Genomic DNA, 21,306 nt, shown 5'->3' on the forward strand with positions numbered 1-21,306 from the left:
CCATTTGGACTACCTATAACATGAATAAGTCCATTAAGTAAAATACAACCAAGAAGAACCAAAATGCAACAATATGGCTGACTTCTAGCCTGCCTCCTTGTGGCACTCTACTAGGACTAACCTCATTCCCATAGTCTTTGCAGTTTGAGGCGTCTTGGATAAAAAAAGTCTACCTCATCTCTTATCTAGATTTTAATTCGCTCCGAGCTGCGTTCAAGACAGCATAGTATGCCTTAGATACGACCTTCATCATCAAGAGCTGCCAATATGTTCAGTAGGGTGGGCCATTTTAGGGGGGTAACCCCACTTTTTTAGAAAGTGATTAATGGCTAGTGATAAAAGGTTGATACGTGCTGTTGAAAAACAGTATGCAAAATTTCAGCTCTAAAAAATAATTTTTGTAACTGCCGACACTTGATTTAAATGTTTTATGTTATAATTTTGCTAAAACGTTGATTTTTATTTTAAATATCTAAAAAATTCTAAAAAAAAATGAGTCATTTTTTTATGGTTATTTCTATTCATATTGATAAGTAGTTATATAAAAAAATATTTTTTTATTTGAGTAACAAGTAGAATTGAGACGAATTGGCCTCACGACAGCTCTTTTCATGCGAATTACTCAAAGTAAACTTATTATTCGTACATTTTTCCGCATATGAAGAATAACAATAACTTATCAGTGTAAGTAGCACTAATATTGGGAATTTTCTTTAACTCCAATAAAACATAAATATATCCGATTCTTATATAGTACATAATACATATAGGTATCTAAATAAACGATAATATACAACAAAAATTTAATTACGATAAACATAATTTATTGAAAAGTATATTCTTTTTTTAGAATCAAACGGAGATATAAGCTCCCTTGATGCAAGTTTTGCAAAAATATAACCATCTCTTGTCACGTCGTTGCAATATTTTGATGATGCCACTGTCACATTTATAATTACTCTTTGAATATTTTACAAGAATGAAAAGTTTTTCATTATTGATTTTGTTATCTATTTGCGCACTGGATAAATATCTTGTGTCAATAAGTCAATAATTTGATAATATTGACTACATTAAAATTTTCTCATGTATTTTAAACACTCTAGGGCACGATTTTGAAGGACTAGCTCGTGAAGATCAAATTCTTTTCCATGCAGTTTCTCGAATTTCATGTCTATCATCACAAACCATACTAAGAAGAACATTTTCTGCATGAGAAAAATAAGCATTTCCTTTTATAACTGGTAGAACAATTTTTTGAACTCTTTCTTCTTGATATTTAATCAATTTTATTGTTTGCAATATATGCCTTGTCCCATCTTGTAAAAATGAATTCTTCTTTAAGTTGAACCACATGGGAGTATAGACAAGTATTACAGAATTTACCAGACAGACAAAGTTATCAAAAGGATTTTTTTCAGCAACATATAGTTGTAAAATCCTATTGGCGGTAGTAAGCCATCTTACATGATTTATATTTCCTGGATTTTTAAAAGAATATCATCCGAAACATGCCCTTCCGATATATCATAATGAATTTGATATAAATATTTTAAATGATCTGTACTCAATTTTTTATAATTTATTGATGCAAGAGAAACTGAAATTGGAACAAAAGTAACGATTGCCAAAGTTTCTTAAGTTGCAAGCCTTTTTTTCTTTGGGTCCGGAAAATCCACGAGAGCCAGCTGTTTTTCCATCTATCTCTGTAATTAAATGACACAGAGAAAGTTAATTTGCATACAGCATACAAATAAACAAGTGAAAAGGTTTTTGAAGACAATCTTCCAAAAGCCTTATAATTCCGTCTTTATAACCCGTATCGACATTTGTACCATCACATCCAATAGCGACAATAGAATATAATGTAATGTTGTTGTTGTTTTTTATGCTTAAAAAGCTTATAATTCCATCACAAAAGCAACAAGCCGTTTCAGTATTTGCTATAAAATGTACCAAATACTTGTTATATGATTTCAAAATCAAGGATACGTGTTCTTTTATTTCTTTTTTTTTTCGGTAAAGCTTATCAGATAATTTTACATTATTATATGAATAATCTCGCTTTGATTTATTACTGCATACAATAAAACATATTTCGAAGGTGGTAAGTCTTTGAACAAAGTATGAGAACCGCTGTTCAATACTTTAGAAACTCTTCTAAACAAGACATCAATTCAAAATATGATAATTCATTCACTATTAAACTTGAATTTGTCGAATTATCATGCAATGTATGCTAAAAAATGAAGTATAATAAAATAATATGGGACATTAATATTTCAATCCTGATTCGGCAGCTAAAAACTTTGTCCCATACTTATGAAATTTAGGATATATGCTTATATTTATGAATAACATTGAAATATAATTAGCCAAATTCAATTTTCTAACTTCTTGGTTTTTGGGCCACCCTAATGTTCAGTAGCATGTTGAGGATATTATTGTTTGTAAAAGAAGACATATTGAATTAAAAATAAAGCTAAGTATAGTATTTAAACTTATTCCAAATTAGTTTTAAGGAGTAATTTCTTTAATAATAAAAATCATGTTTTTTATAATTCATTCATGCTACTTCAAGTTTTGGATCCCCACTCTTAAATTTGTGGATATCGTCAAAGGAAGTTAAATATTTATATGATGTAATGAAACGGTAAGTACCGGTTCTAAATCAATTTAGAATCGTAGTATTTTAAATGCGTTAGTATCCCAGTGCCACTATTGTAAGACTAAAGCTATTAGTGCATACATATACAGGTTGGGATTTTAAATCCAGAAAATTTAAGAATTATTTATCAAAATTAATTAAAATTAAGAGCAAAAATCATTTGCTCTTAGATAACATGGTCCATAGTGAATAAATTCTTCAAACCAAACACTCTTAGCTTCAACCACAGCCTCCAACCTGGCCCTGAACCTGGTATAGGGCTGGATGAGGAACTTTCTTGTCCATGTTAGGCGCTGCCTTGAGAATAGAAGCCTAAAAGGAGTCAACAGTATTATGTGCAAGTTTATTGAAATCTTTCTCCAAGACTCACCCACATATAGTAGTCCAAGGAGTTCAGATCCGTCAATTTAGAAGGCCATAAAAATAAATTCAAAATGTTGGGTTTTCCAGAATAAATCCGTTTTCAACTACCCGATTTGGCCAACTACACCAATTTTAAACTCTAGCATGACATCAAATCTGTTAACATCAATTTAAGCTCTCCAAAATCATTATCTATGGAGTTATTTTTGCCATAGACGTACGCCTGGCACGGAAATGGTTACATTAATGGCTGCACAGCGTTGGTATTCGGAGAACATCAAAATGATTTTGTATATTTTCATATACAGTTTCTGATGAGTACACTTTCATAAGCATAGATCTCATAATTGCCCAAGATATTGAGATCTAAAAGTGTTTTGGAATAAAACCCGCACCCTGATTTTGATTCACTTTAATCATATCATTAAATTTTATTGATTTTGATTTTTTTAATATCAAGGTCAAATTGGTTCATGTTGAACCAAGAAGCATTCATTTTATCATTAATAAAACTATTATCTACGCTCATAAACTTTACCATGAAATTGAACTGGACTTTTTAATCTTTTGGCGTCGATAGTCTTGCTTAACTAATTTGATCAGGTAAATAAAGAACAAAGATTTTCTTCTTCTCTTTAAACATACATTTATGTTACATTGTTTCTATCTCTGAACTCAAGTCTACGATACTATTGAGGTCAAATATACAATTATTTTTTTTTATATCGGGAAGACAGGTACATGAAATTCTCATAAATTATAGATATAAAGTGACCGATCTTTATATTTTTAAAATTGTAGTAAAAACACATCTTGAATAATTTTCTTATTACTTTTCATGTTCATGAATAATTTCCTTTATTTTTAGCAAAAAAAAGATTAAGAGTTTGGATAAAATTTCCTAGAGTATCTTTATAGAACATTGAAAATATTGTAGTATAATAACCATATTTAGGTCGTATGCAGGGGTGGGTTGGAGCTTTAGTCCCCACCCCCAAAGATAATTTGTCTTTATCACTAAAAAAAAATTACTTTGTGAGAAAAATTTATTATGAAAGAATAGGGAAAATAAATTTTCTAAAGGGTTCATTTTCTAACAAAAGCACATTTGGGAAAATTCAAACCAGTCTCCCAAAACATTTCAATTAAATTTTTTCAAAAAAATTAAACCGTCCCCCATAAAAGAAATAAATCTTGCGGACACTTCTAAAAGTGTACTCCAAACTCTTCTATGGACTGATAGAAATTTAAAAATATTATAGTTGTATAAACAGTTTTTTTATCCAAGAAGGTCAGGGGCGTCCTTAGGAATTGGGCTGGAGATGTTATAGATCCCTCCCCCAATCAAAGAATTTTTTGCCTTCATCACGCAAAAATAATCAAATTGAGGGACTGATTTAAATGAAAAAATTAATTTTGTAAAGGATTTATTTTCTAAAAAAAGGTAATTTTGTATGTTTCAGAGCGGCCCCAAAAAGTTTTCAGTTAAAACTTTTTTTATATAATAATTCTGCGGAAGTCTCTGAACATGTACACCACACTCTAAGAGGAACCAAAAATGTGATAAAGATTATTCTTTTCGGGTCGGCATATTAATTACTCATTTTTGAAACTTTTTACTTATCTTAATTTTTATTAAAGCCCAAAATTTGGGCACATTAAAAAAATATTTCATTAAGCTATGTTTTAGTAGCATAAAATGGGAGTTTTACAGGGGCGTCCTGGGGTGGTGTGGCTGGAGGGGCTGGAATCATCCCCCCCCCCTGTCCCATATAAAAATAAATTTTGTTCTTGATAAAGCAAAATTTGTAGTTTTGGAAGAAAAACATTTAATGTTGAATCCAAAAATTTTGAATTGCAAAAAGGGATAAACTATTTTTTTGTAAAGTGTCATTTCAACAAATCCTGTGGCAGAGTATTTAATTTTTGAAATTGAAATCAGAAAAATGGAATTTTTTAAAACCAACGCCTCACATAAAAATATATATATAAATACTCGTATATTTTATAACATATATAATCCTGCTTTTTTATTCATGTTTATATTTCAGTTGAGAGTACATGCATTGTTTATCGAGGTTAATAGAGCACGGCATCCCATTTCCCCATGTAGTTACAATATTCGATTCATGTACGATAAAAATATATTACCTAAACTTGTTACTTGTCCAAATTATAAATTTTTACCATATATAATTGTTCATACCATAAAACAATTACGGAAACAATACTCATAAACTTTTTAAAAGATGTTTCCCCAATAACATAACTTAACATATCCATACTAATTCATCTCCAGCTGAGATATTTATGAAATACTAATCACTCCATAAAGATATGATCTAATTAGAAGATAGAAGTGTTTATGTGTAATTATTACCATTAGTCATAAATTTGTTTACTCTGGGAGGGGAAAGAGATGGAGCCATGTTGAAATGTAAATTTTGTCTGACAATTTCTTTCATGTACATAAGAAATAATAATTTATGTATGTTAATAAAATGTGTATTTATTCATTTAAAAATTAGTTCTTTTAAACGTTCGCAATTTTCTCTGGTCTCATCGCATTCCCTTCATATTCGGTATCAATGCAAACACACACCAATGGAGAATACATCCAGTACAAATTTCACTCTACAACGTCAGTTACTCATTATGCTTCCTTGCGGACAACATACTTCTGGCTTCTTTTATTCAGGAACAAAAACGGTGTGCACTTTCTTTTTTTTTGTGCAATTTAAATGGTGAACAATGCGTATTTGGCTCAAGGGATCGGTTGCACTACTCAATACGTCCAAAAATTCAAAAAATATGACAAAAAGAATGGTGAAGACATACTGAAAATGATTTCCCGGAAACATTGTGATCCGGAAGCGGCCAAAATTTTCCGAAGACCTACTTTGGTGAGAAAAGTTAATACAAAAATTGAAAATAATACCAGCCAATGTATGGATACGAACGCTAACAGCATCGACGTCGGTCCTGCCCAACATTGTGACATCAATGAAGACTTACGATACCACAGCTATACATATATATTAGTAATGTAGGGGTTGATATTTAGCCTCCAGAACATAATGGCTGGGTTTTGTACTTTCAACCTTCAGTTTTTTTTGTTTTTTTTAATCAGTTCGTTTATCACTTAGTACTTGAGTTGTTTTTCTTTTCTTTTTGGTCTTTTACTTTAAACACCATATTTCTACTAAACAAAAATCACTCTCAAGTAGCAGGCAATAGTCAAGAAACTCACGTAAATTCACCCTATCTCACCCTAAGGTAAATGCCACACATTGTATTTTGCACACACTTTTTAAAACATGAAAAAAATTTTTTTGCTTCAATTTGATGTGAAGACCTTTAATGGAAACTAACATTCAAAGTAAGAGTCGAGGGCGGTGGATTGTGCAAATTATGATGTATGTATTATGTGTGGAGAGGGGGATAAAAGGATTTATTGAAAATCACGATAAAAAAGTTAAAGTCTGCGTGAAGAGGTATTAGGACAATTTTGAAAACAATCTATTAATTTCAATTAAATATATTAAATTAAAATGTATTCGAAAATTATGTTGAGGAAAAAATAATTTTCTATAGTATTAAAGTAAAATAAAATGTTGCAGATCGGTTAACAGAATTCAAAATGTTCAGCATCTGAAGGCTCAAAAAAGCCAACCCGGACATAACTATTATATAAAGAGAGTAACACATCAATTAGTGTTCCATCAGATCTTGGACTGATTTCTAAATCCGTTTTTTTTTTCCCACCCTTTCAGTCTTTTATTATTATCAGTCTCATATTTTTTACCAATCAACGATGCTAGGGACCCATAAATCGGTCCTTCAGTCTTAGCTATCTTTATAGCTATTATTCACGTATAGCTAGGATTGAATAATACAATGATAAATGATAGCTAGAACGTATATTAATCAGTTTTAGCCCTCCATCTTCTACTTCAAACTTCAAGTATCTTGTCTCTTAAAAGAAGTATTGTTAAACAACTGAAAGAACATATTTTGTAACTACGTCAATTCATAGTTACCCTAAAAGAACGATAATTACCGGTCCTAGGACTGACAAATTGTATTATGAACAGACTGGTTGGACTATAGTCTTTTTAGTTTTTTAAAACTATCCAACACTAATATCAATTGATTATTATGTGTAATATAATAGTTTTTCGGATCCTGTCAATGAGTCATTTTACGTCACTAAATGAATTTTCAAAACAAATGGATTGACTATCGTATGTATTTTAAATATTTATTACAGTGATTATGACTACAATTGAAAAGTCAGCAAAATAATAGTAAATAAACATATTTATGGATTTTATTTAATCCTTAAGAAAATATCATAAAAAGATAAATAGTTAGATTAAAATGATATAAACATTAAAATTTGTTCATTCTAGAATTGACGTTAGTAATAAAGAATTATATTTAACTGATAAAAAGTGAATTAGCTACTGCAGTTAGATTGAATATTGATTTTCTAGAAGGGAATATATGTAGGTTTTGAGTATATTACATACATAAATGCATTTAGTGTTTGGTTTTGGTTTAAAAATCCTAAGCCAGGCCGGCACGACTAGCTTTTATATCCACTCTCAATCTCACCTGCCAAAGGGGAAAGAAAACGTTTGAAAAACATATAGAAGATAGCCCTTTGTATTCTTCTTGTTGCCAACTGCAAATGATCATTTATAGTTATTAATGATTATTGAGTTAATAATTTTACGAAAATAAGTATTAATGACGGAGTATGAAATGAAAGGAATTCTAATCGAAGGCCCTTGATTGATATAAATTAATATACAAAACCTATGTAATCCTTTTTTTAAGATCCTAATACGTAGAATCAGCTGCTTTAAATCCTACAGGAGTCAACTTATGAAAATGTATAAAAAATAGCTGAAAGGAATATACGCAATAATCTTTTTTTTTATTTCAAAAAGTGGCCCGTGCTGAGACTGTTATAATTTTTAATGGACCGAACCATAGAGATAAAATACATCGAGTGCTTACGCTGGTCAAAAGTAAAGATACTTTTTTGAAGCTGGACATTAGTTTTATATAATTGATACTTTGTCCAAACATATACATACCTATATATATTTGATGCCAAATTTCATTTTTTTTAACGGAGACATTGCCACTTGACTACATGGTCCAAACATATTTGATGATGATTCATGCAGCAATACTATGTAACTACGATTCCTATTCATGTCAAACTAATTTCAAAACGTATTTAATTATTTCCCACGAAACGTAATAATTAAGTGTTGATCAATTAATAATTGATTTATTTCATTATGAGAATGCTTCAACAACCGCTCTTAAAACCTTTGTAACAAAAAGGATAAATAATACTCAATAAATAAATAAACTTGTAAGAGAAAAAATGTATAAAGAAAAGAAGGAGTCAATCAATCGATGAATAATATTCAATGGACAATTCGAATGAATGAATAGTTTAGATCAATGTCCCTGGACAAGTCTTGATCGATATTTCTCAATCCTGATGTTGTCCCTGACTCTAAAATTATCGAAATGCATTTGTCATTCGATTATTCTATTCGATAATTACATAGTATTGCAGAATGAATCATCATCAAAGATACTTATTATTTTTATGGCAAAAGTATCCGTTCGGCAAAATAGCATTTAGCTATAAAATTTACAGCAAAGGATTTAAGAACCATATGATATACTTAAGGGAGCACTATATAGAATGCACGATGTACAAATACTACATGCAAAACGTCAGCAACATTTCAAAGATTTCATTAATATGACTAGGTTAAATTTTCTTCAATCAAAAATCTTTGCGTTATTAATAAAGGCGTTAACTCACTAACAAAAAAATATCCTATGGATTTTCTTATTAGCTCTCGATTCCGTCGTTTGATTTGATACGTCATGGCTATTGTATAATTTTTTCTTTATACGTTTCAAAATGGACATAAATACAATTTTTGTTGATCCCTCGTATGTATATTGGCCATCTTATAATTTCTAGAAATATAAATGAAATACAACGCTTTTAATAATATATTAGAGAGAAATACTATAAAATACAATATAGGATTTGAATATTATGAAGTATATATGTACTACCCGGCATTGCTAAAGATAAAAATTATATTTTAATAATATAAAAGATATCACCCCCAACAAATCCTTGGTGTTACCTTCCGTTTTTCATGAGCACACGTATTTACTCACTCAATACTTAAGCTAAAAAAAATAATAATGACAGATCAAGAAAAAAGTATAAATATGATTTGAGGAGCCAGGATTACTTTAGCTTGTTGCTAAACCTTGTTTAAATCAAATTCATTTTTTGCCAATCTTATATAAATTATTTCCTGTTTTTTGTTGTTGTTTTTTTAATATGAGTTGCACTAAACTCCTGGGAGATTTTCTTCATTTAATACAGGGCTCCCTGCTCATAATAATTTCTATTTTCTTTTCTTCTTTAGACTGTATTGGTAAAGGCATCAGGGAGAACAATATACAGTGCACCCGGTGATGTGTTTTCCATAAATTATTGTTCTTCATCGGTAGATCTTAAGTTGAATCAATGTTACTTTTTAGACTTTTTCACAAGGATTTACTATATTTTTTATTTTTGCATAAGAACGGATGTTTCATTCAATTCAGTCAATGGACTCAATTCACAGAATACTCAAATTATATCTCATGATTACATAATAAAATGCCCTAATTTACTTAATGGAAAATTATTATAGATTTAAGTAAGCAAGAGTTGATGTTAATATGAATACTCAGGAGTGCAAGGTTGTTTATTAATAGAGATATGTAATCTACAATTTTATAAATTGTGGAAAAATAATATAAAATGATAGTCTAGAAGTATATAGCTAAGACATAAATAGCAGTTGGTTATGAAATACTGAATACTAATCTAAATTTGGACTTTATTGCTATTAATCTTTGGAGGAATGGTTGCATGATACAATAAAGATAAGGACGTGTTATATAGTTTACTTTTTTGTTAGTTGATTAATTTTAATTTTGTTTTGGATGTCTACGAATTGTGTCCCATATTACTCGTATTTTGCTGTACTACAATAGCCGAAATGCCTAAAAGTCTAACACAAATATGTACATACACCTGTAGATTGATATAATATGTATATGCCACCAATCAAAAAGGGAATACGACACAAGTGTAAGAGTGAGTCATTTATTCAAGATGTCTGTGTTAACAGTTCATACATATATATATTTTGCATTATATTTTATATGTTGGAAGTTTTGACTTAAAATATATATATCTACCTAGAATATTCATACAATATATATCAGGCTTCTCCATTCAGAAAAGTTTGTCATATAAGGAATTAACTCGTGGGTGTGTTACCAATTTTTCTTTCTACTATTAGTACTATGCATTTAAAGAAATAACTTTACACACAATGAAGTATGATTGAGAATTCAATTATATCACATCTATAAGGCAAAGTTTATTTGTCGATATGTATGAAAAACCAGTATGCCCCTGATGTATATTATAAATCTATTTTGATCTTACGAACAACAATGAAGGCGCATTAATAAAATATTGCAGGCATGTGCATATAGTATCAACGTGTGTACAGGGTGCACAGTATATAGTTATCCAAAGATTATACAATTTCAAAATCTAAACTATACAACCCAATAGCCGTGGTGTATTTTGGGATATTAGAAAGGCTCCTTAATGCTCAGGGAAGGGGAGCAGAGAAATTTAACCTGTTTTGGAACCAAGCAGTTAATCTCCACTACCCGTGACCCAAGCTTTATCTTGATACATTAAAATAGTGACGGGTGGGAAAGAAATTTAACCTACTCCGGGGGACAAAAGTTCACCTTCACAACCCGAGAGCTGGGGTGTCCTTAATTTTTAGAAACTCTGCAACAGTGGCGTTTAAACTACCTTAAAGCCCAATTATTAACATTGTTATGTATTCTTGCATTTTATTTAATTTTATTGTTTAAGGCCTAGGGATTAGTTGTAAGCATAGTGAAGTAATGTACCCTTTAGAGAGAAGAGTCAACTTATATATATATACTTTATTATCAGTCTATGTACATTTTTTGAAATAAGTAATCCCTTACAAATATAATTCAGTGTATGATTGTATCCCCAATCTAATCGTCTCCTTTATTAGCTTTGCCTCTGGTCTGTTACTTCCGTATTATAAGTAGTGTTCGTGAAACACTACAAACCTATGGTACCTGAATTTAAAACTTAAAAAATAAATAGTATTAACAGTTAAAAAATAGTTTTAAAATTATAATTTGTCTATCTATAAAATCATCCAGAGCGGATGACCTCAGAGGTTTACCAAACCTTCTGTTCTGGTAAATTTGCATAGAATCCTTGTCATGGCATTACCTCACTAACACTAAAATACCCTCTGTATTTAGTTATCAGCTGTCAATTCCCTCTTCTTGTTTGATACGTCATAGCTATTTCCAAATTAATTTATTTTTTTAAATAAAATACTTCATAAGTTTTACCATGGACGTCTTGAGTACCTGGACAACAGACTAGAAAATGTGCACTCCAAGGGCTGCCTTAGAAGTTCAAGAATATGTTGTTTTCTTAATAAAAATACATATATTAATACTTAAAGAATTTTATGAGTTAAAATCTATAAATATTTATTCATATTAGGACAAATTATAAGATTTCAAAGCTAAATACGCTCCAATATATCACCAATATAATGTACATTAATTATTTCAAAAATAGATGCATACACCAGAAAAATTAATGTTTATAGCTTAAACAGTATTAGATTGAAGTTTGGCAAACTTTCTAGAATTGAGGTTGTTTTCAGATGATCTTTCTGTCTAATGTTGTCATTGAGTTGAGAAACCAGATTTTTTCACATCACGTTGAAGATGATTTGTGAAATCTTGCAAAGAATGCCTGCCCATTTGTGACCTTGATCACACACAGTATTAACTATTGCTTCGATTGTAGTTTCTGAGCTCTTTCTTGACTCTTTATGGTGGATTTCTTTGATATGAGCAAATTTAAGGTGTAATGATGATTTAACTCCTAGACGGTTCAGGGAAAATGTTGAAGCATTCTTGCCTTTGGAAGCAGTTGTAAATATTTCTAAAATTATGTACAGGGTTGAAGATGAGATGAACTTTTCTATTGATGTTGTGTGGGTAAGTAATTGAAGTCTGGGGCTCACCACCACAAAGAAAATGAGTGAAGAACTTCCTGTTGACTGGATGGTTATCAACTACCAGTCTCTACGGTAACTGCAGTTATCAGAGTTCTATGATACTTGGTACATGGAACTGTAAGGCAATTTGACTTGAAGGTTTGATCATAGAGGGCAGTACTACCATTTTCCCACAGAATACAAACAGAAAGAAGACAAGATGAAAATATCCTTCTGTTGGGTTTCTTTAAGAATTGTGTCATCTGTTCTATAATAAAAGACCATTTCGAAGAATGAATTTGGGGGATTTAATGAGTATAAATCCCAAAGGTAACGTTTTAAGTAACAACTGATCATACAGCCCATTTACGGTTAGCGCCTCTTTTCCAAACATTTTGAGTTCCAAGGGTTCCTGACGCTGGTTTTCGAACTCAAGTCGTTGGCTACTAGCGGATGTTTGGATGGGTCTAGGAACAGGTAGAGGAGAAGAGAGGGCGATCTGAAGGTTTGTCCAAACTCAAGGTACAGCATCCTTGTTCAGTTTCCAGAAAAGTTCAGTAATATTATGTCAATCCTTGAATTTGTTCCATATTTTATTTTAATCTAACTTAGCCTTTTACCCAAAGCTAGAACCTGTTTTTGAACTCGGACTTTTGGTTATGAGTATGGAAGAAAAAAAATCTCTGATTTTTATTGTCGTTTTTCTTATTATTGTTTTTTCATTAACTCATATCAGTTATGGGTAGGAGTGTGTTATATTCAGCTATAATTTTTGTTTGTTTTTCTTTGTCAGAATTGTAAATAAAGGTATTCCTACTGGGCTTTTAAAAAAAAAAAAAAAAAGTATAGTATCTTTCACTACTGAAAACTGACTAATCAATTTTAAAAACAAGCCGTGCCTTGGAGCCAGCGCACTTTTTTATTCATCTCCATGTAGTAAAGATAGGGCTAGATGTCCATGGTTTTACGTATACTCCGTTTTCAATAGGACAGGAATAAAATTTCTTTGTTCATCCCTCGTCCTTAATATAGTATATATTGACCATTTTGTATTTTTGATGAATACATTTTGGCTATCATACACAAATACAAATGTATAACTACTCTTATGATAAAATATTAACGAAACAATATTATATACACTAACGAATAAGACACTATGTATATTTTAATAATATGTAATTCACAAAAATGGTGAAGAAATAATATGACAGTAATAGTCTGGGAGTACCTAAGATATAAATGACAATTGATATGATTGACTTATTTGGCTAACTACCAAATGATTTCGGACCATTTTCTCTTGTTTCTTTTTTGAGGGAAAGGTTGCGTGGTACAATAAAGGTAACGGCGTGCTGTAAAGATTGAGTCAGTTTTTAAATGTTCAGCCCGTATTGATCCTATATTTTTTCTCCACTAACTTTCTCACAGGTTCCACGATTTCACCTTCGTATATAAGATGGAAGGAAGACATAGCAATCATCTTACTGCTTGTGCAAAACCTATTTCTTTCATATGGTTTAGACTTATTTGTACATCCTGTGGATGTGGCAAAACGATTTCCCAACTACTTCTCCCTTGAGTTTTTGTACTGATTCACAACTACAATTTCTATCCCACTTACTCGATACCTTAATCTTCCTGACCTAGCCTATGAAGCCGTTTGGAGACCAAAAACACCTGAAGGGTAGATCTCTTCTTTTTCTCATGCTCCCTTATAATAAACTGAATTGGTGAGTGGGCCCGTGCATGTTTGTTTTATTCTCAAAATATATCCTATTGGTTATGACAAAGTTTTCTGGATGAAGGCTTAGGAATGTGATAGAGTGAGTTTTTTTAATAAAATAGGGAAATTGCAAATTATCTAAACACTTCTTAGATCCATTAAATTATGCTGAAACATTCCATCATTTTCATATGAAACATTTGGTCTACAAGGCCAAAAATGGATAGAAAGGATTCAAACTTTGCCAAATAGTTGTTTGCTTATCCCCAGTAGAATAGGTTTTGTGCATGTGAAAAAGTATAAGCCCAAAAGCAGGCAGATCTAATGTAAGGGAGCGTCCGCAAAAATTGGGCTGGAGCCCCCTCCAAACGGAATTTTTTTTCTCGTTAACATCTAAAATTTATTTATTTTAATGCTAAAACAGTAAAAAAATATTTTTTGTTCCAGTTATATTTTCTAAAAAAAAGATCACTTTTTAAAATTCAACCTCATCTAAAGAATAATAAATCATAGCTTGAACGTAGACTAATAAGTTCTAGTCACACATTTCCTACATTAAAATTCAGTTATCTTGTCTCTTGGACAAGTTTATTTATTGAAACAGCTAAAAGAACATAGTTAGTAACTACGTCAATTCAGCTGTTGTAGTTAACATAAAAGAACGATAAAGACCAGTCCTAAGACTGACAAATTTTATTAGGACCTGACTGATTGGATTGCATTGTTTATAGTGTTTTTAAACTGGGTCCAACACTAACATTCATTGAAATATTTCAAATGAGTGGGAAAAATCATCCTTCTCCGATTTCGAATATTTCGGTTATTTATTTTCTATTTGCACTCAATAAATTCCTCACTCAACTAATTCCCCCATTCTCTCCCCATCTTTCACCGTGTATTAATATTAATAGCCGATATCAATACTATAAAAATGTATATATAATTTGTTTCATCTCAACAAATTTGGAAATATGAACAATTTATTTAATTGTGCTTGGAGAGGAAGAAATTATGCAAGAAAGTTTACATTAGAATCAATCATGATAAAATCAATAAATGTCCGATTCTTACACCATGAGACTCTCTCAATTTCTCTTGGACAAGTAAAAGAGATTGCGTTGAAAAGTAAAAACTAAATAGTAAATGCGTGTATTATTACAATTTTAATTATGTTAATAAGATATTAAAAAGTTTCAGATGTCGTAATAAGAACTGAGTAAATCATGTTTCATTTTGCACTCAAGTATGTAGATTATTTTTGCTTCTTCTCTTCTTTAGACCATTAATAGGATTTATTAATATTAAATTATAAATAAACAAATTAATGGACCGAAAAAAATATCCATAGACAGGGGCGTATCAATGAAAAATTATCAGAAGATTTTATTATCTTGAATTCAATATGTTTAGTTTTGATACACGATCGTCCTTATAGAAATAAACTGTGAAGTAAATCGTATGTATTTTTTACCTGACTTATTTTTTTAGAATTGGTAACCTGAAGAATTAATTTTCTTTTCCTTAGTAGTTGTCATTAATGTTGTGTCAGTCTTTACTTAAACGGCCCAGTCTAGTCTTAGGACCGGTCCTATCGCCCCTTGGGACTGGTCTTTAAGGCCGTTAGTGTTGCGTATGATTGTACCCTCAACCCAATCGACAGCGAAGCTCACCTTGCTGGATATGTACAGCCCTTTTTTTGTCGACGGAGAGACTCCCATTCCGTCTTCGAAAGGTGGGAAAATATGGGTTGTGCCTCAGTTTGGGCCTCATGTAGGATACAAGGAAACTCTAGGCCATTACAAGAAGAGAGGGACCATGTCACCCAGGGTGGGTTTGATCCTCAGGAGGTTATTTTCTCCAATGTTCCTATTCTCCCATTCACCTCAGTGGCTGGTGAATGTCTACCTCTGGAGAACATTGTTGTTTCTACTTATTAAAAAAAAAATACAGTTGAGTACCAAAATTTATAAGTTGTATGACTTAAACGCAGGACTGAACTACATGGGACAGAGACTGAACTGGAAGGGGCTGCAGTCTTTGGAGGATTTAAAAATGCAACCGATTTGCATCACTGAGTAGTAATTAGAATCGTATTTCTTTGGTCTGTAAAAAAAAACAAAGAACCCCTGACAATTTGTAGAATGTTTTGTAGGAGAGCAGCTTAGCTGCCATGACGTTTAATTAGATCAGCTACAATCAGCTGTGACGAGGGAGGAGGGGGAGAAGTAAATAAATTGGCAAGAATGGCACCGATCTCGATCCTCAATTCTACTCTGAATGAAAACAATAGCTTTAAATTATAACTCAGCAATAAATCTTCAGTGTTTCTCTCCGTCTTTTAAGAGCAAACACGAATGTTTCATTAGGTTTTTAATATAATAGTAGTAGAAAAGGAAGTTCACTACTCAGGAGTTAAATAATATTAACAACAGCTGAGTAAAAGAAAATTCATTCTCCAGAGTACCAATTCGAAGGTGAGCTACAAAAAATATCACTTACTATACATATGGACTTGAATGACCATTTCTATTTCAGATGGAGTAATTATAATATTACAATGTGTACTCATACCTAATCTCTGTAACTCCATCTGAGCAACTAAAGGAACATTAAAAAAAATAGATACTATATAGAATGTGTGTGAAATTTATTAATATGAAAGCACAAATGGGAAAACATCTACGGAGTATTACAAAATCATATAATTTTTTTTTAAACAATATGTAGAGCAGCAGATCTTGGTCATTTATTTTTAATTCCCAAAATGGAGTTAATATGATAGAAAAGAAACACATATTCATAATTGTATGACAGGCTTCTCTCTCTTTTTCTCTTTTAGAGAAAGAGAGAGGGAAAAAAAGGAGGAGAGATGATTAATTATAATTAAATGACCATAGAGGACTACTTTTTCCAAATTATTTTCTTGAAATAGAATGAATGATATAAAATAAATACAGTATGCTTTAGAAAAAAAGATCAGTGAGGATATTTTATAATTATGTCATATATTCTGGGGAAAGAAACAGAACAAAAATGTTGTACATGAAATGGGAGAATAGGTAGATATTTACAAAGAAACGATAAAACTAATACTTTTATTTCAATAAATGCTAATATGAACATAAAAACTTGTTTAAGTAAAGATAAAAAGTGATTTCAAAAGCATACTGTACCAATAATATGGAGGAAAAAATGAATGGTAGGTAGTTATCGATATAAATATTATAATAATAGTAATAACAATATTGAAATATTAACATTAAAATATTTTTTAGAAAGCTTAAATATAATATATGTATTGGTATATATATAATCTCTAATTCTTTTTTTTTTTTTGGCATCCGAGGTAAATGAAGAATAATAATATATTGTAACGATTTGGTTAGTGTTTGATTATTCTAAAATAAAATGTTTGTCATTTCAAAAATATGTATCCTGTTTAGTTACATTGGGTTCTTTAAGTATGTGTTTCAGCTAGTGAAGAGGGATTGATTCGATTGTTCTCAGTCTCATGCCACATTTTAGATTTAGTAGAAAAAGTAGAAACCCGTGACTCTCTGTTGCTAGGACAAGAGCTCTCAATTGTGGGTACACTTTGCGAGGTTCTACCATTCGTGAGTAAGGGAAATAAATTTATTTTTCCTCCTCGAACGATTATAAAACCCACGAGTATGCCGAGAGCGAATCCAGCAAAAACATCTGATAAATGATGTCGATAATCAGTGACTCGGCAAAGGCCTGCTCCCCATGCAAATGCAAAAACTGTTAGCTGTAGAATAGGGCGTGCAAGTGTACCAGTTCCAGAGCGAATTTTTGTTTGAAAGTATAAGGAGAGGAAGGTTGCAATGTAAGCTCCCACAGAGGCATGGCCAGATGGAAACGATCGAATGGATTTCTTAATTGCATCTTCATCGTCCCCAAGGCAAACATAATCTTGATGGAACTCATTGACTCCCGGAGTGCAAGTGACATTGGGTTCGCACACGGCTAGAAAATGTGGACGAGGTCTACTCACAAGGGTTTTGCCCAGATCTGTTAAAATAACAGTTACACCACATCCAAAGAGATAGACAATAGAAACATGTGCTGAATTTAATGCAGTCATCTTCCATGCTCTTCGACCTGAAGTGATGAAATCCACAAGGGTTATGACGAGGCATGGAACTGGAATGGCAATTAAGAGAAGGAGCCAAGTGGGGAAGAGCTCATCTCGGAAAGGATATTTTATTGAGGCATCCTCACAAAAGAATCCATTCTTTCCAGGCGATATTAAATCTAGCCGAAAGAATATAACCAGAGCCAATGCCACAAGTAGGCTCAATATATTGAGTATAAAACGGTGCGTAAGACTTAATCCCATGACTTTTCTCTTCCTTTTAATTTGATTATAGGGACATCTGTAATAAAAGAGAATAATTACATAAGTTAAATAAATTAATAATGATTTATAGATCGATAGATAACGAGAGGGATTTAAAAAAATATATTTTTTCCAACGTTTCTTTTGTAGTTCTGCTAATCATTAATACTTTTCATTTCCAAAAATAACATCCTTCACTTTCACATAACTGTGTTTAACTAATTCAATAATAATCTCACTGAAAGAAAACCACATTTTCTTCGTATACCACCCTTGTCATCCCTAGAGCGTAAAAATATATCTCGCCCTTAAAATATTAACATCATGGAATTTCAAAAGTTTCAACAGGATCTTTATAAAACATATAAATAATAATAACAATAAGAGACGTTTTCACTGACGTCATAAAGAGCATCATAATTGAAGGAGACGCGCATCATCTTAGGGGATCGAAGTTCATATTTTGATGACATAAAATGCACAAATTTCGAATAAAGCTTGATGAAACCACATCCAATGTCTTTATGAATAAAAAAGACAGAACAATAGCATTGAATACTAATTGATGTAAATGATATTTGAATATAATCAATGTAATATTTTATAATTTAGGAAAATCCCTTATAATAGATAGATTTGTACAATTATTAGTATTATATATAGGTTTTGTTTTTTATTGGGGGATCAATTAGGCACGAGGAAAAGTAGGATTAATAAAGAAAAATACTTTATTTTTTCCATTTTAATGATTAATTGGTATCAACAATATGGAAATAAGATTGTTTAACGATGTAATAACATATTTTAGATACATTTTAGGGTCATAAATATAATAAAACTAGGCAATTGACCCTTAATTTTTTTACAGACAGTAAAGTTTAAGTACTTTTATTTGTTGGTCCACTTTTTGACATCCCATAGTGAATTATTTTCCTTAATATGAATTAAAAAAGGGGGTTTCACTTTTATAAAGCTAGTTGTTTAGGCTCCAAAATGAACGACATGGAAAATGTGACGTCACGTAAGTAAGATAAAAAGAAGGGTAAAAAATGCTAGGAGTGTAACTGCATGCACATTTGGACGCTGTCACCGGTGGGCATAATAAATAATTACATCAAAAAGAGTGTTGTTTCAATAAATCAAATGATAAAATGATTTTTGTACATGTTCAGTTACTATTGGCGTTGATAAGGGAGCGGGGGGGGAGAATGAAGGTATGTATTTCATAAATCAAATAATACAATATATATTACAGAGTGTGTTCGTAGGCCATTAATTATACGTATATATAGTGAATAGGGTCAAAGAATAAGGGATGTCAAAAGACATTATTAAATGTTATCAATAGAAAATAAGAGTTATTCAATTCCATATATACATATTATCAAAATCGAAACATGTTCGAGAAACAACAGCTTGTTACCGCCTCTACAATTAAAGGAAAAAGGTAATTTAACTATTTAATACTCTGATTAAATTAGCTTTAGTTGTAACAGCATAGTACTTTTTTTTTTTCGGAGTACGTTGATGATAAGAATGACTCAATCAATTCAAAGAATCATTTTTTTCTGTGATGGTTTTGAATAGTTTATTAATTCTTTACTATTATTACGACATACCCTGGTGTTTTGTTTTTTTTTTCTTTCTTGATTTAAAGCCTTAACCCCCCGTGGAATTATATACAATTTGGAATTTAAATCACAATATTGAAATGTAGAAAATAGATCAAAAGGGGGTTTCTAATGCCTTTCTCACTCTCTATGCAAATAATGTTTTGATACAAAAAGAAAACAATTGTAAAAAGACTACGAACCGTATTAAAAAGCACTCTTGTTCAGGGATTAAATCTTGATGCCTCACACCCGGAATATTGCTTTAAATATACATTTTTCACTAAAAAACAACAATCCAGAGTTTTTAACACTTGAGCACTAATTGTTTGTTGTTCGATGTGGTTTCGATGAGGTGTTGAGTTTGTCGCTGTCTTCTTGTTATTGTTATTACAATCTAAATTAAGTAGGAACCTCCCGGATTGAATTTGGATGAAGTAATGGTCACAATATAAACTTCACACAGTATAAATAATATATAAGTTAGGAGCGCTCGTTTTTCCCTTCTTCTTTTTCGCTCGTCTTCCTTAGAAGGAGACAAACTATAAATGAGCGCTCGCATGATTCGTTCATCTAAGGTAGATTTTTTTTTTTAATTTTATAGCAGGATATTTAATGATTAATTGATAATCATCAATAGCCAACAAATAAATAAATTGATTATTAAAATAATATTAGAATAAATTTGCCTAGTATTGGTTTATGGATTGCAAAATACAGTGGCAGTCTATATAAATGAAAGGAGTACCCCAAAAAGGGATATATTATGGATATGAGGGTAGGGGATGATTCAATATTATAATAACTATTAGGATCTATTTAGTTATGAAGGAGAAATAAGAAAAAATAGAACAACAACACTACGCATGAGGCCATGAGAAATACCAACAATTAATTCAGAGCTATACAAATACCAAATAATGACACTGCTGACCAAGGAAAAAAAAATTACGTAAATACAAATTATGAACGAGTAAAAATGATTATAATTCTACTTTAATTAAATCATGAGTTACACTCGCAGAAAATAAATCCAAAAATAAATTTTGGACACGGATATTCTTTTAATTTTTTTTTCATCCAAACACAGAAAATTTATAAATAAAACAAAAAATCCTTTCATTTGAAGGGAATAAATGCCCCTACAGCCCCTCTCCCCTGCAGACGCCCTGACTCGAGACTATGCTCAGAGGTGCTGGAACCATAGAGGCCAAAGAGTCATCCCCCACTTTTGCGAAATATAAATGTTACAATTTCCTGCGATTCTTTTTTCAAATTGGGCTCTATATCAAAAAAAATATTTTTGTCTCTTCTAAAAATAAAGGTTTTGGTACAATTTGGCATTTATATAAAAAAATTATGTGAAAATTGTCAAATAAAGCCTA

General features: G+C 31.1%; 1 protein-coding gene across 5 annotated transcripts; it reads right to left on the minus strand.

Annotated features, from left to right (window-relative positions):
• Positions 1 to 16,581: 16,581 nt before the first annotated feature.
• On the minus strand, positions 16,582 to 20,406 carry LOC121118065 (phospholipid phosphatase 1). 5 transcript variants are annotated; one of them, XR_011779978.1, is made up of 3 exons: positions 18,551 to 18,693; positions 17,125 to 18,348; positions 16,582 to 16,873 (listed from the first exon to the last, which is right to left on the minus strand). XR_011779978.1 is itself a non-coding variant. In XM_040712613.2 (2 exons), exon 2 carries the CDS (start codon positions 18,309 to 18,311, stop codon positions 17,409 to 17,411), a length of 903 nt encoding a protein of 300 aa, XP_040568547.1. In that variant the 5' UTR covers positions 18,312 to 18,348; positions 20,125 to 20,406; the 3' UTR covers positions 16,582 to 17,408. The 5 variants fall into 5 exon arrangements, 3 of the variants coding, with proteins under 3 accessions (XP_040568547.1, XP_040568544.1, XP_040568546.1); XR_005864324.2 differs by having other exon boundaries at positions 18,481 to 18,655; XM_040712613.2 differs by lacking the exon at positions 18,551 to 18,693 and adding an exon at positions 20,125 to 20,406 and having other exon boundaries at positions 16,582 to 18,348.
• Between the last annotated feature and the right edge of the window lie 900 nt (positions 20,407 to 21,306).

The sequence above is a fragment of the Lepeophtheirus salmonis genome, chromosome 5 (genome assembly GCF_016086655.4).
Source record: "Lepeophtheirus salmonis chromosome 5, UVic_Lsal_1.4, whole genome shotgun sequence".
NCBI classification, from domain to species: domain Eukaryota; kingdom Metazoa; phylum Arthropoda; class Copepoda; order Siphonostomatoida; family Caligidae; genus Lepeophtheirus; species Lepeophtheirus salmonis.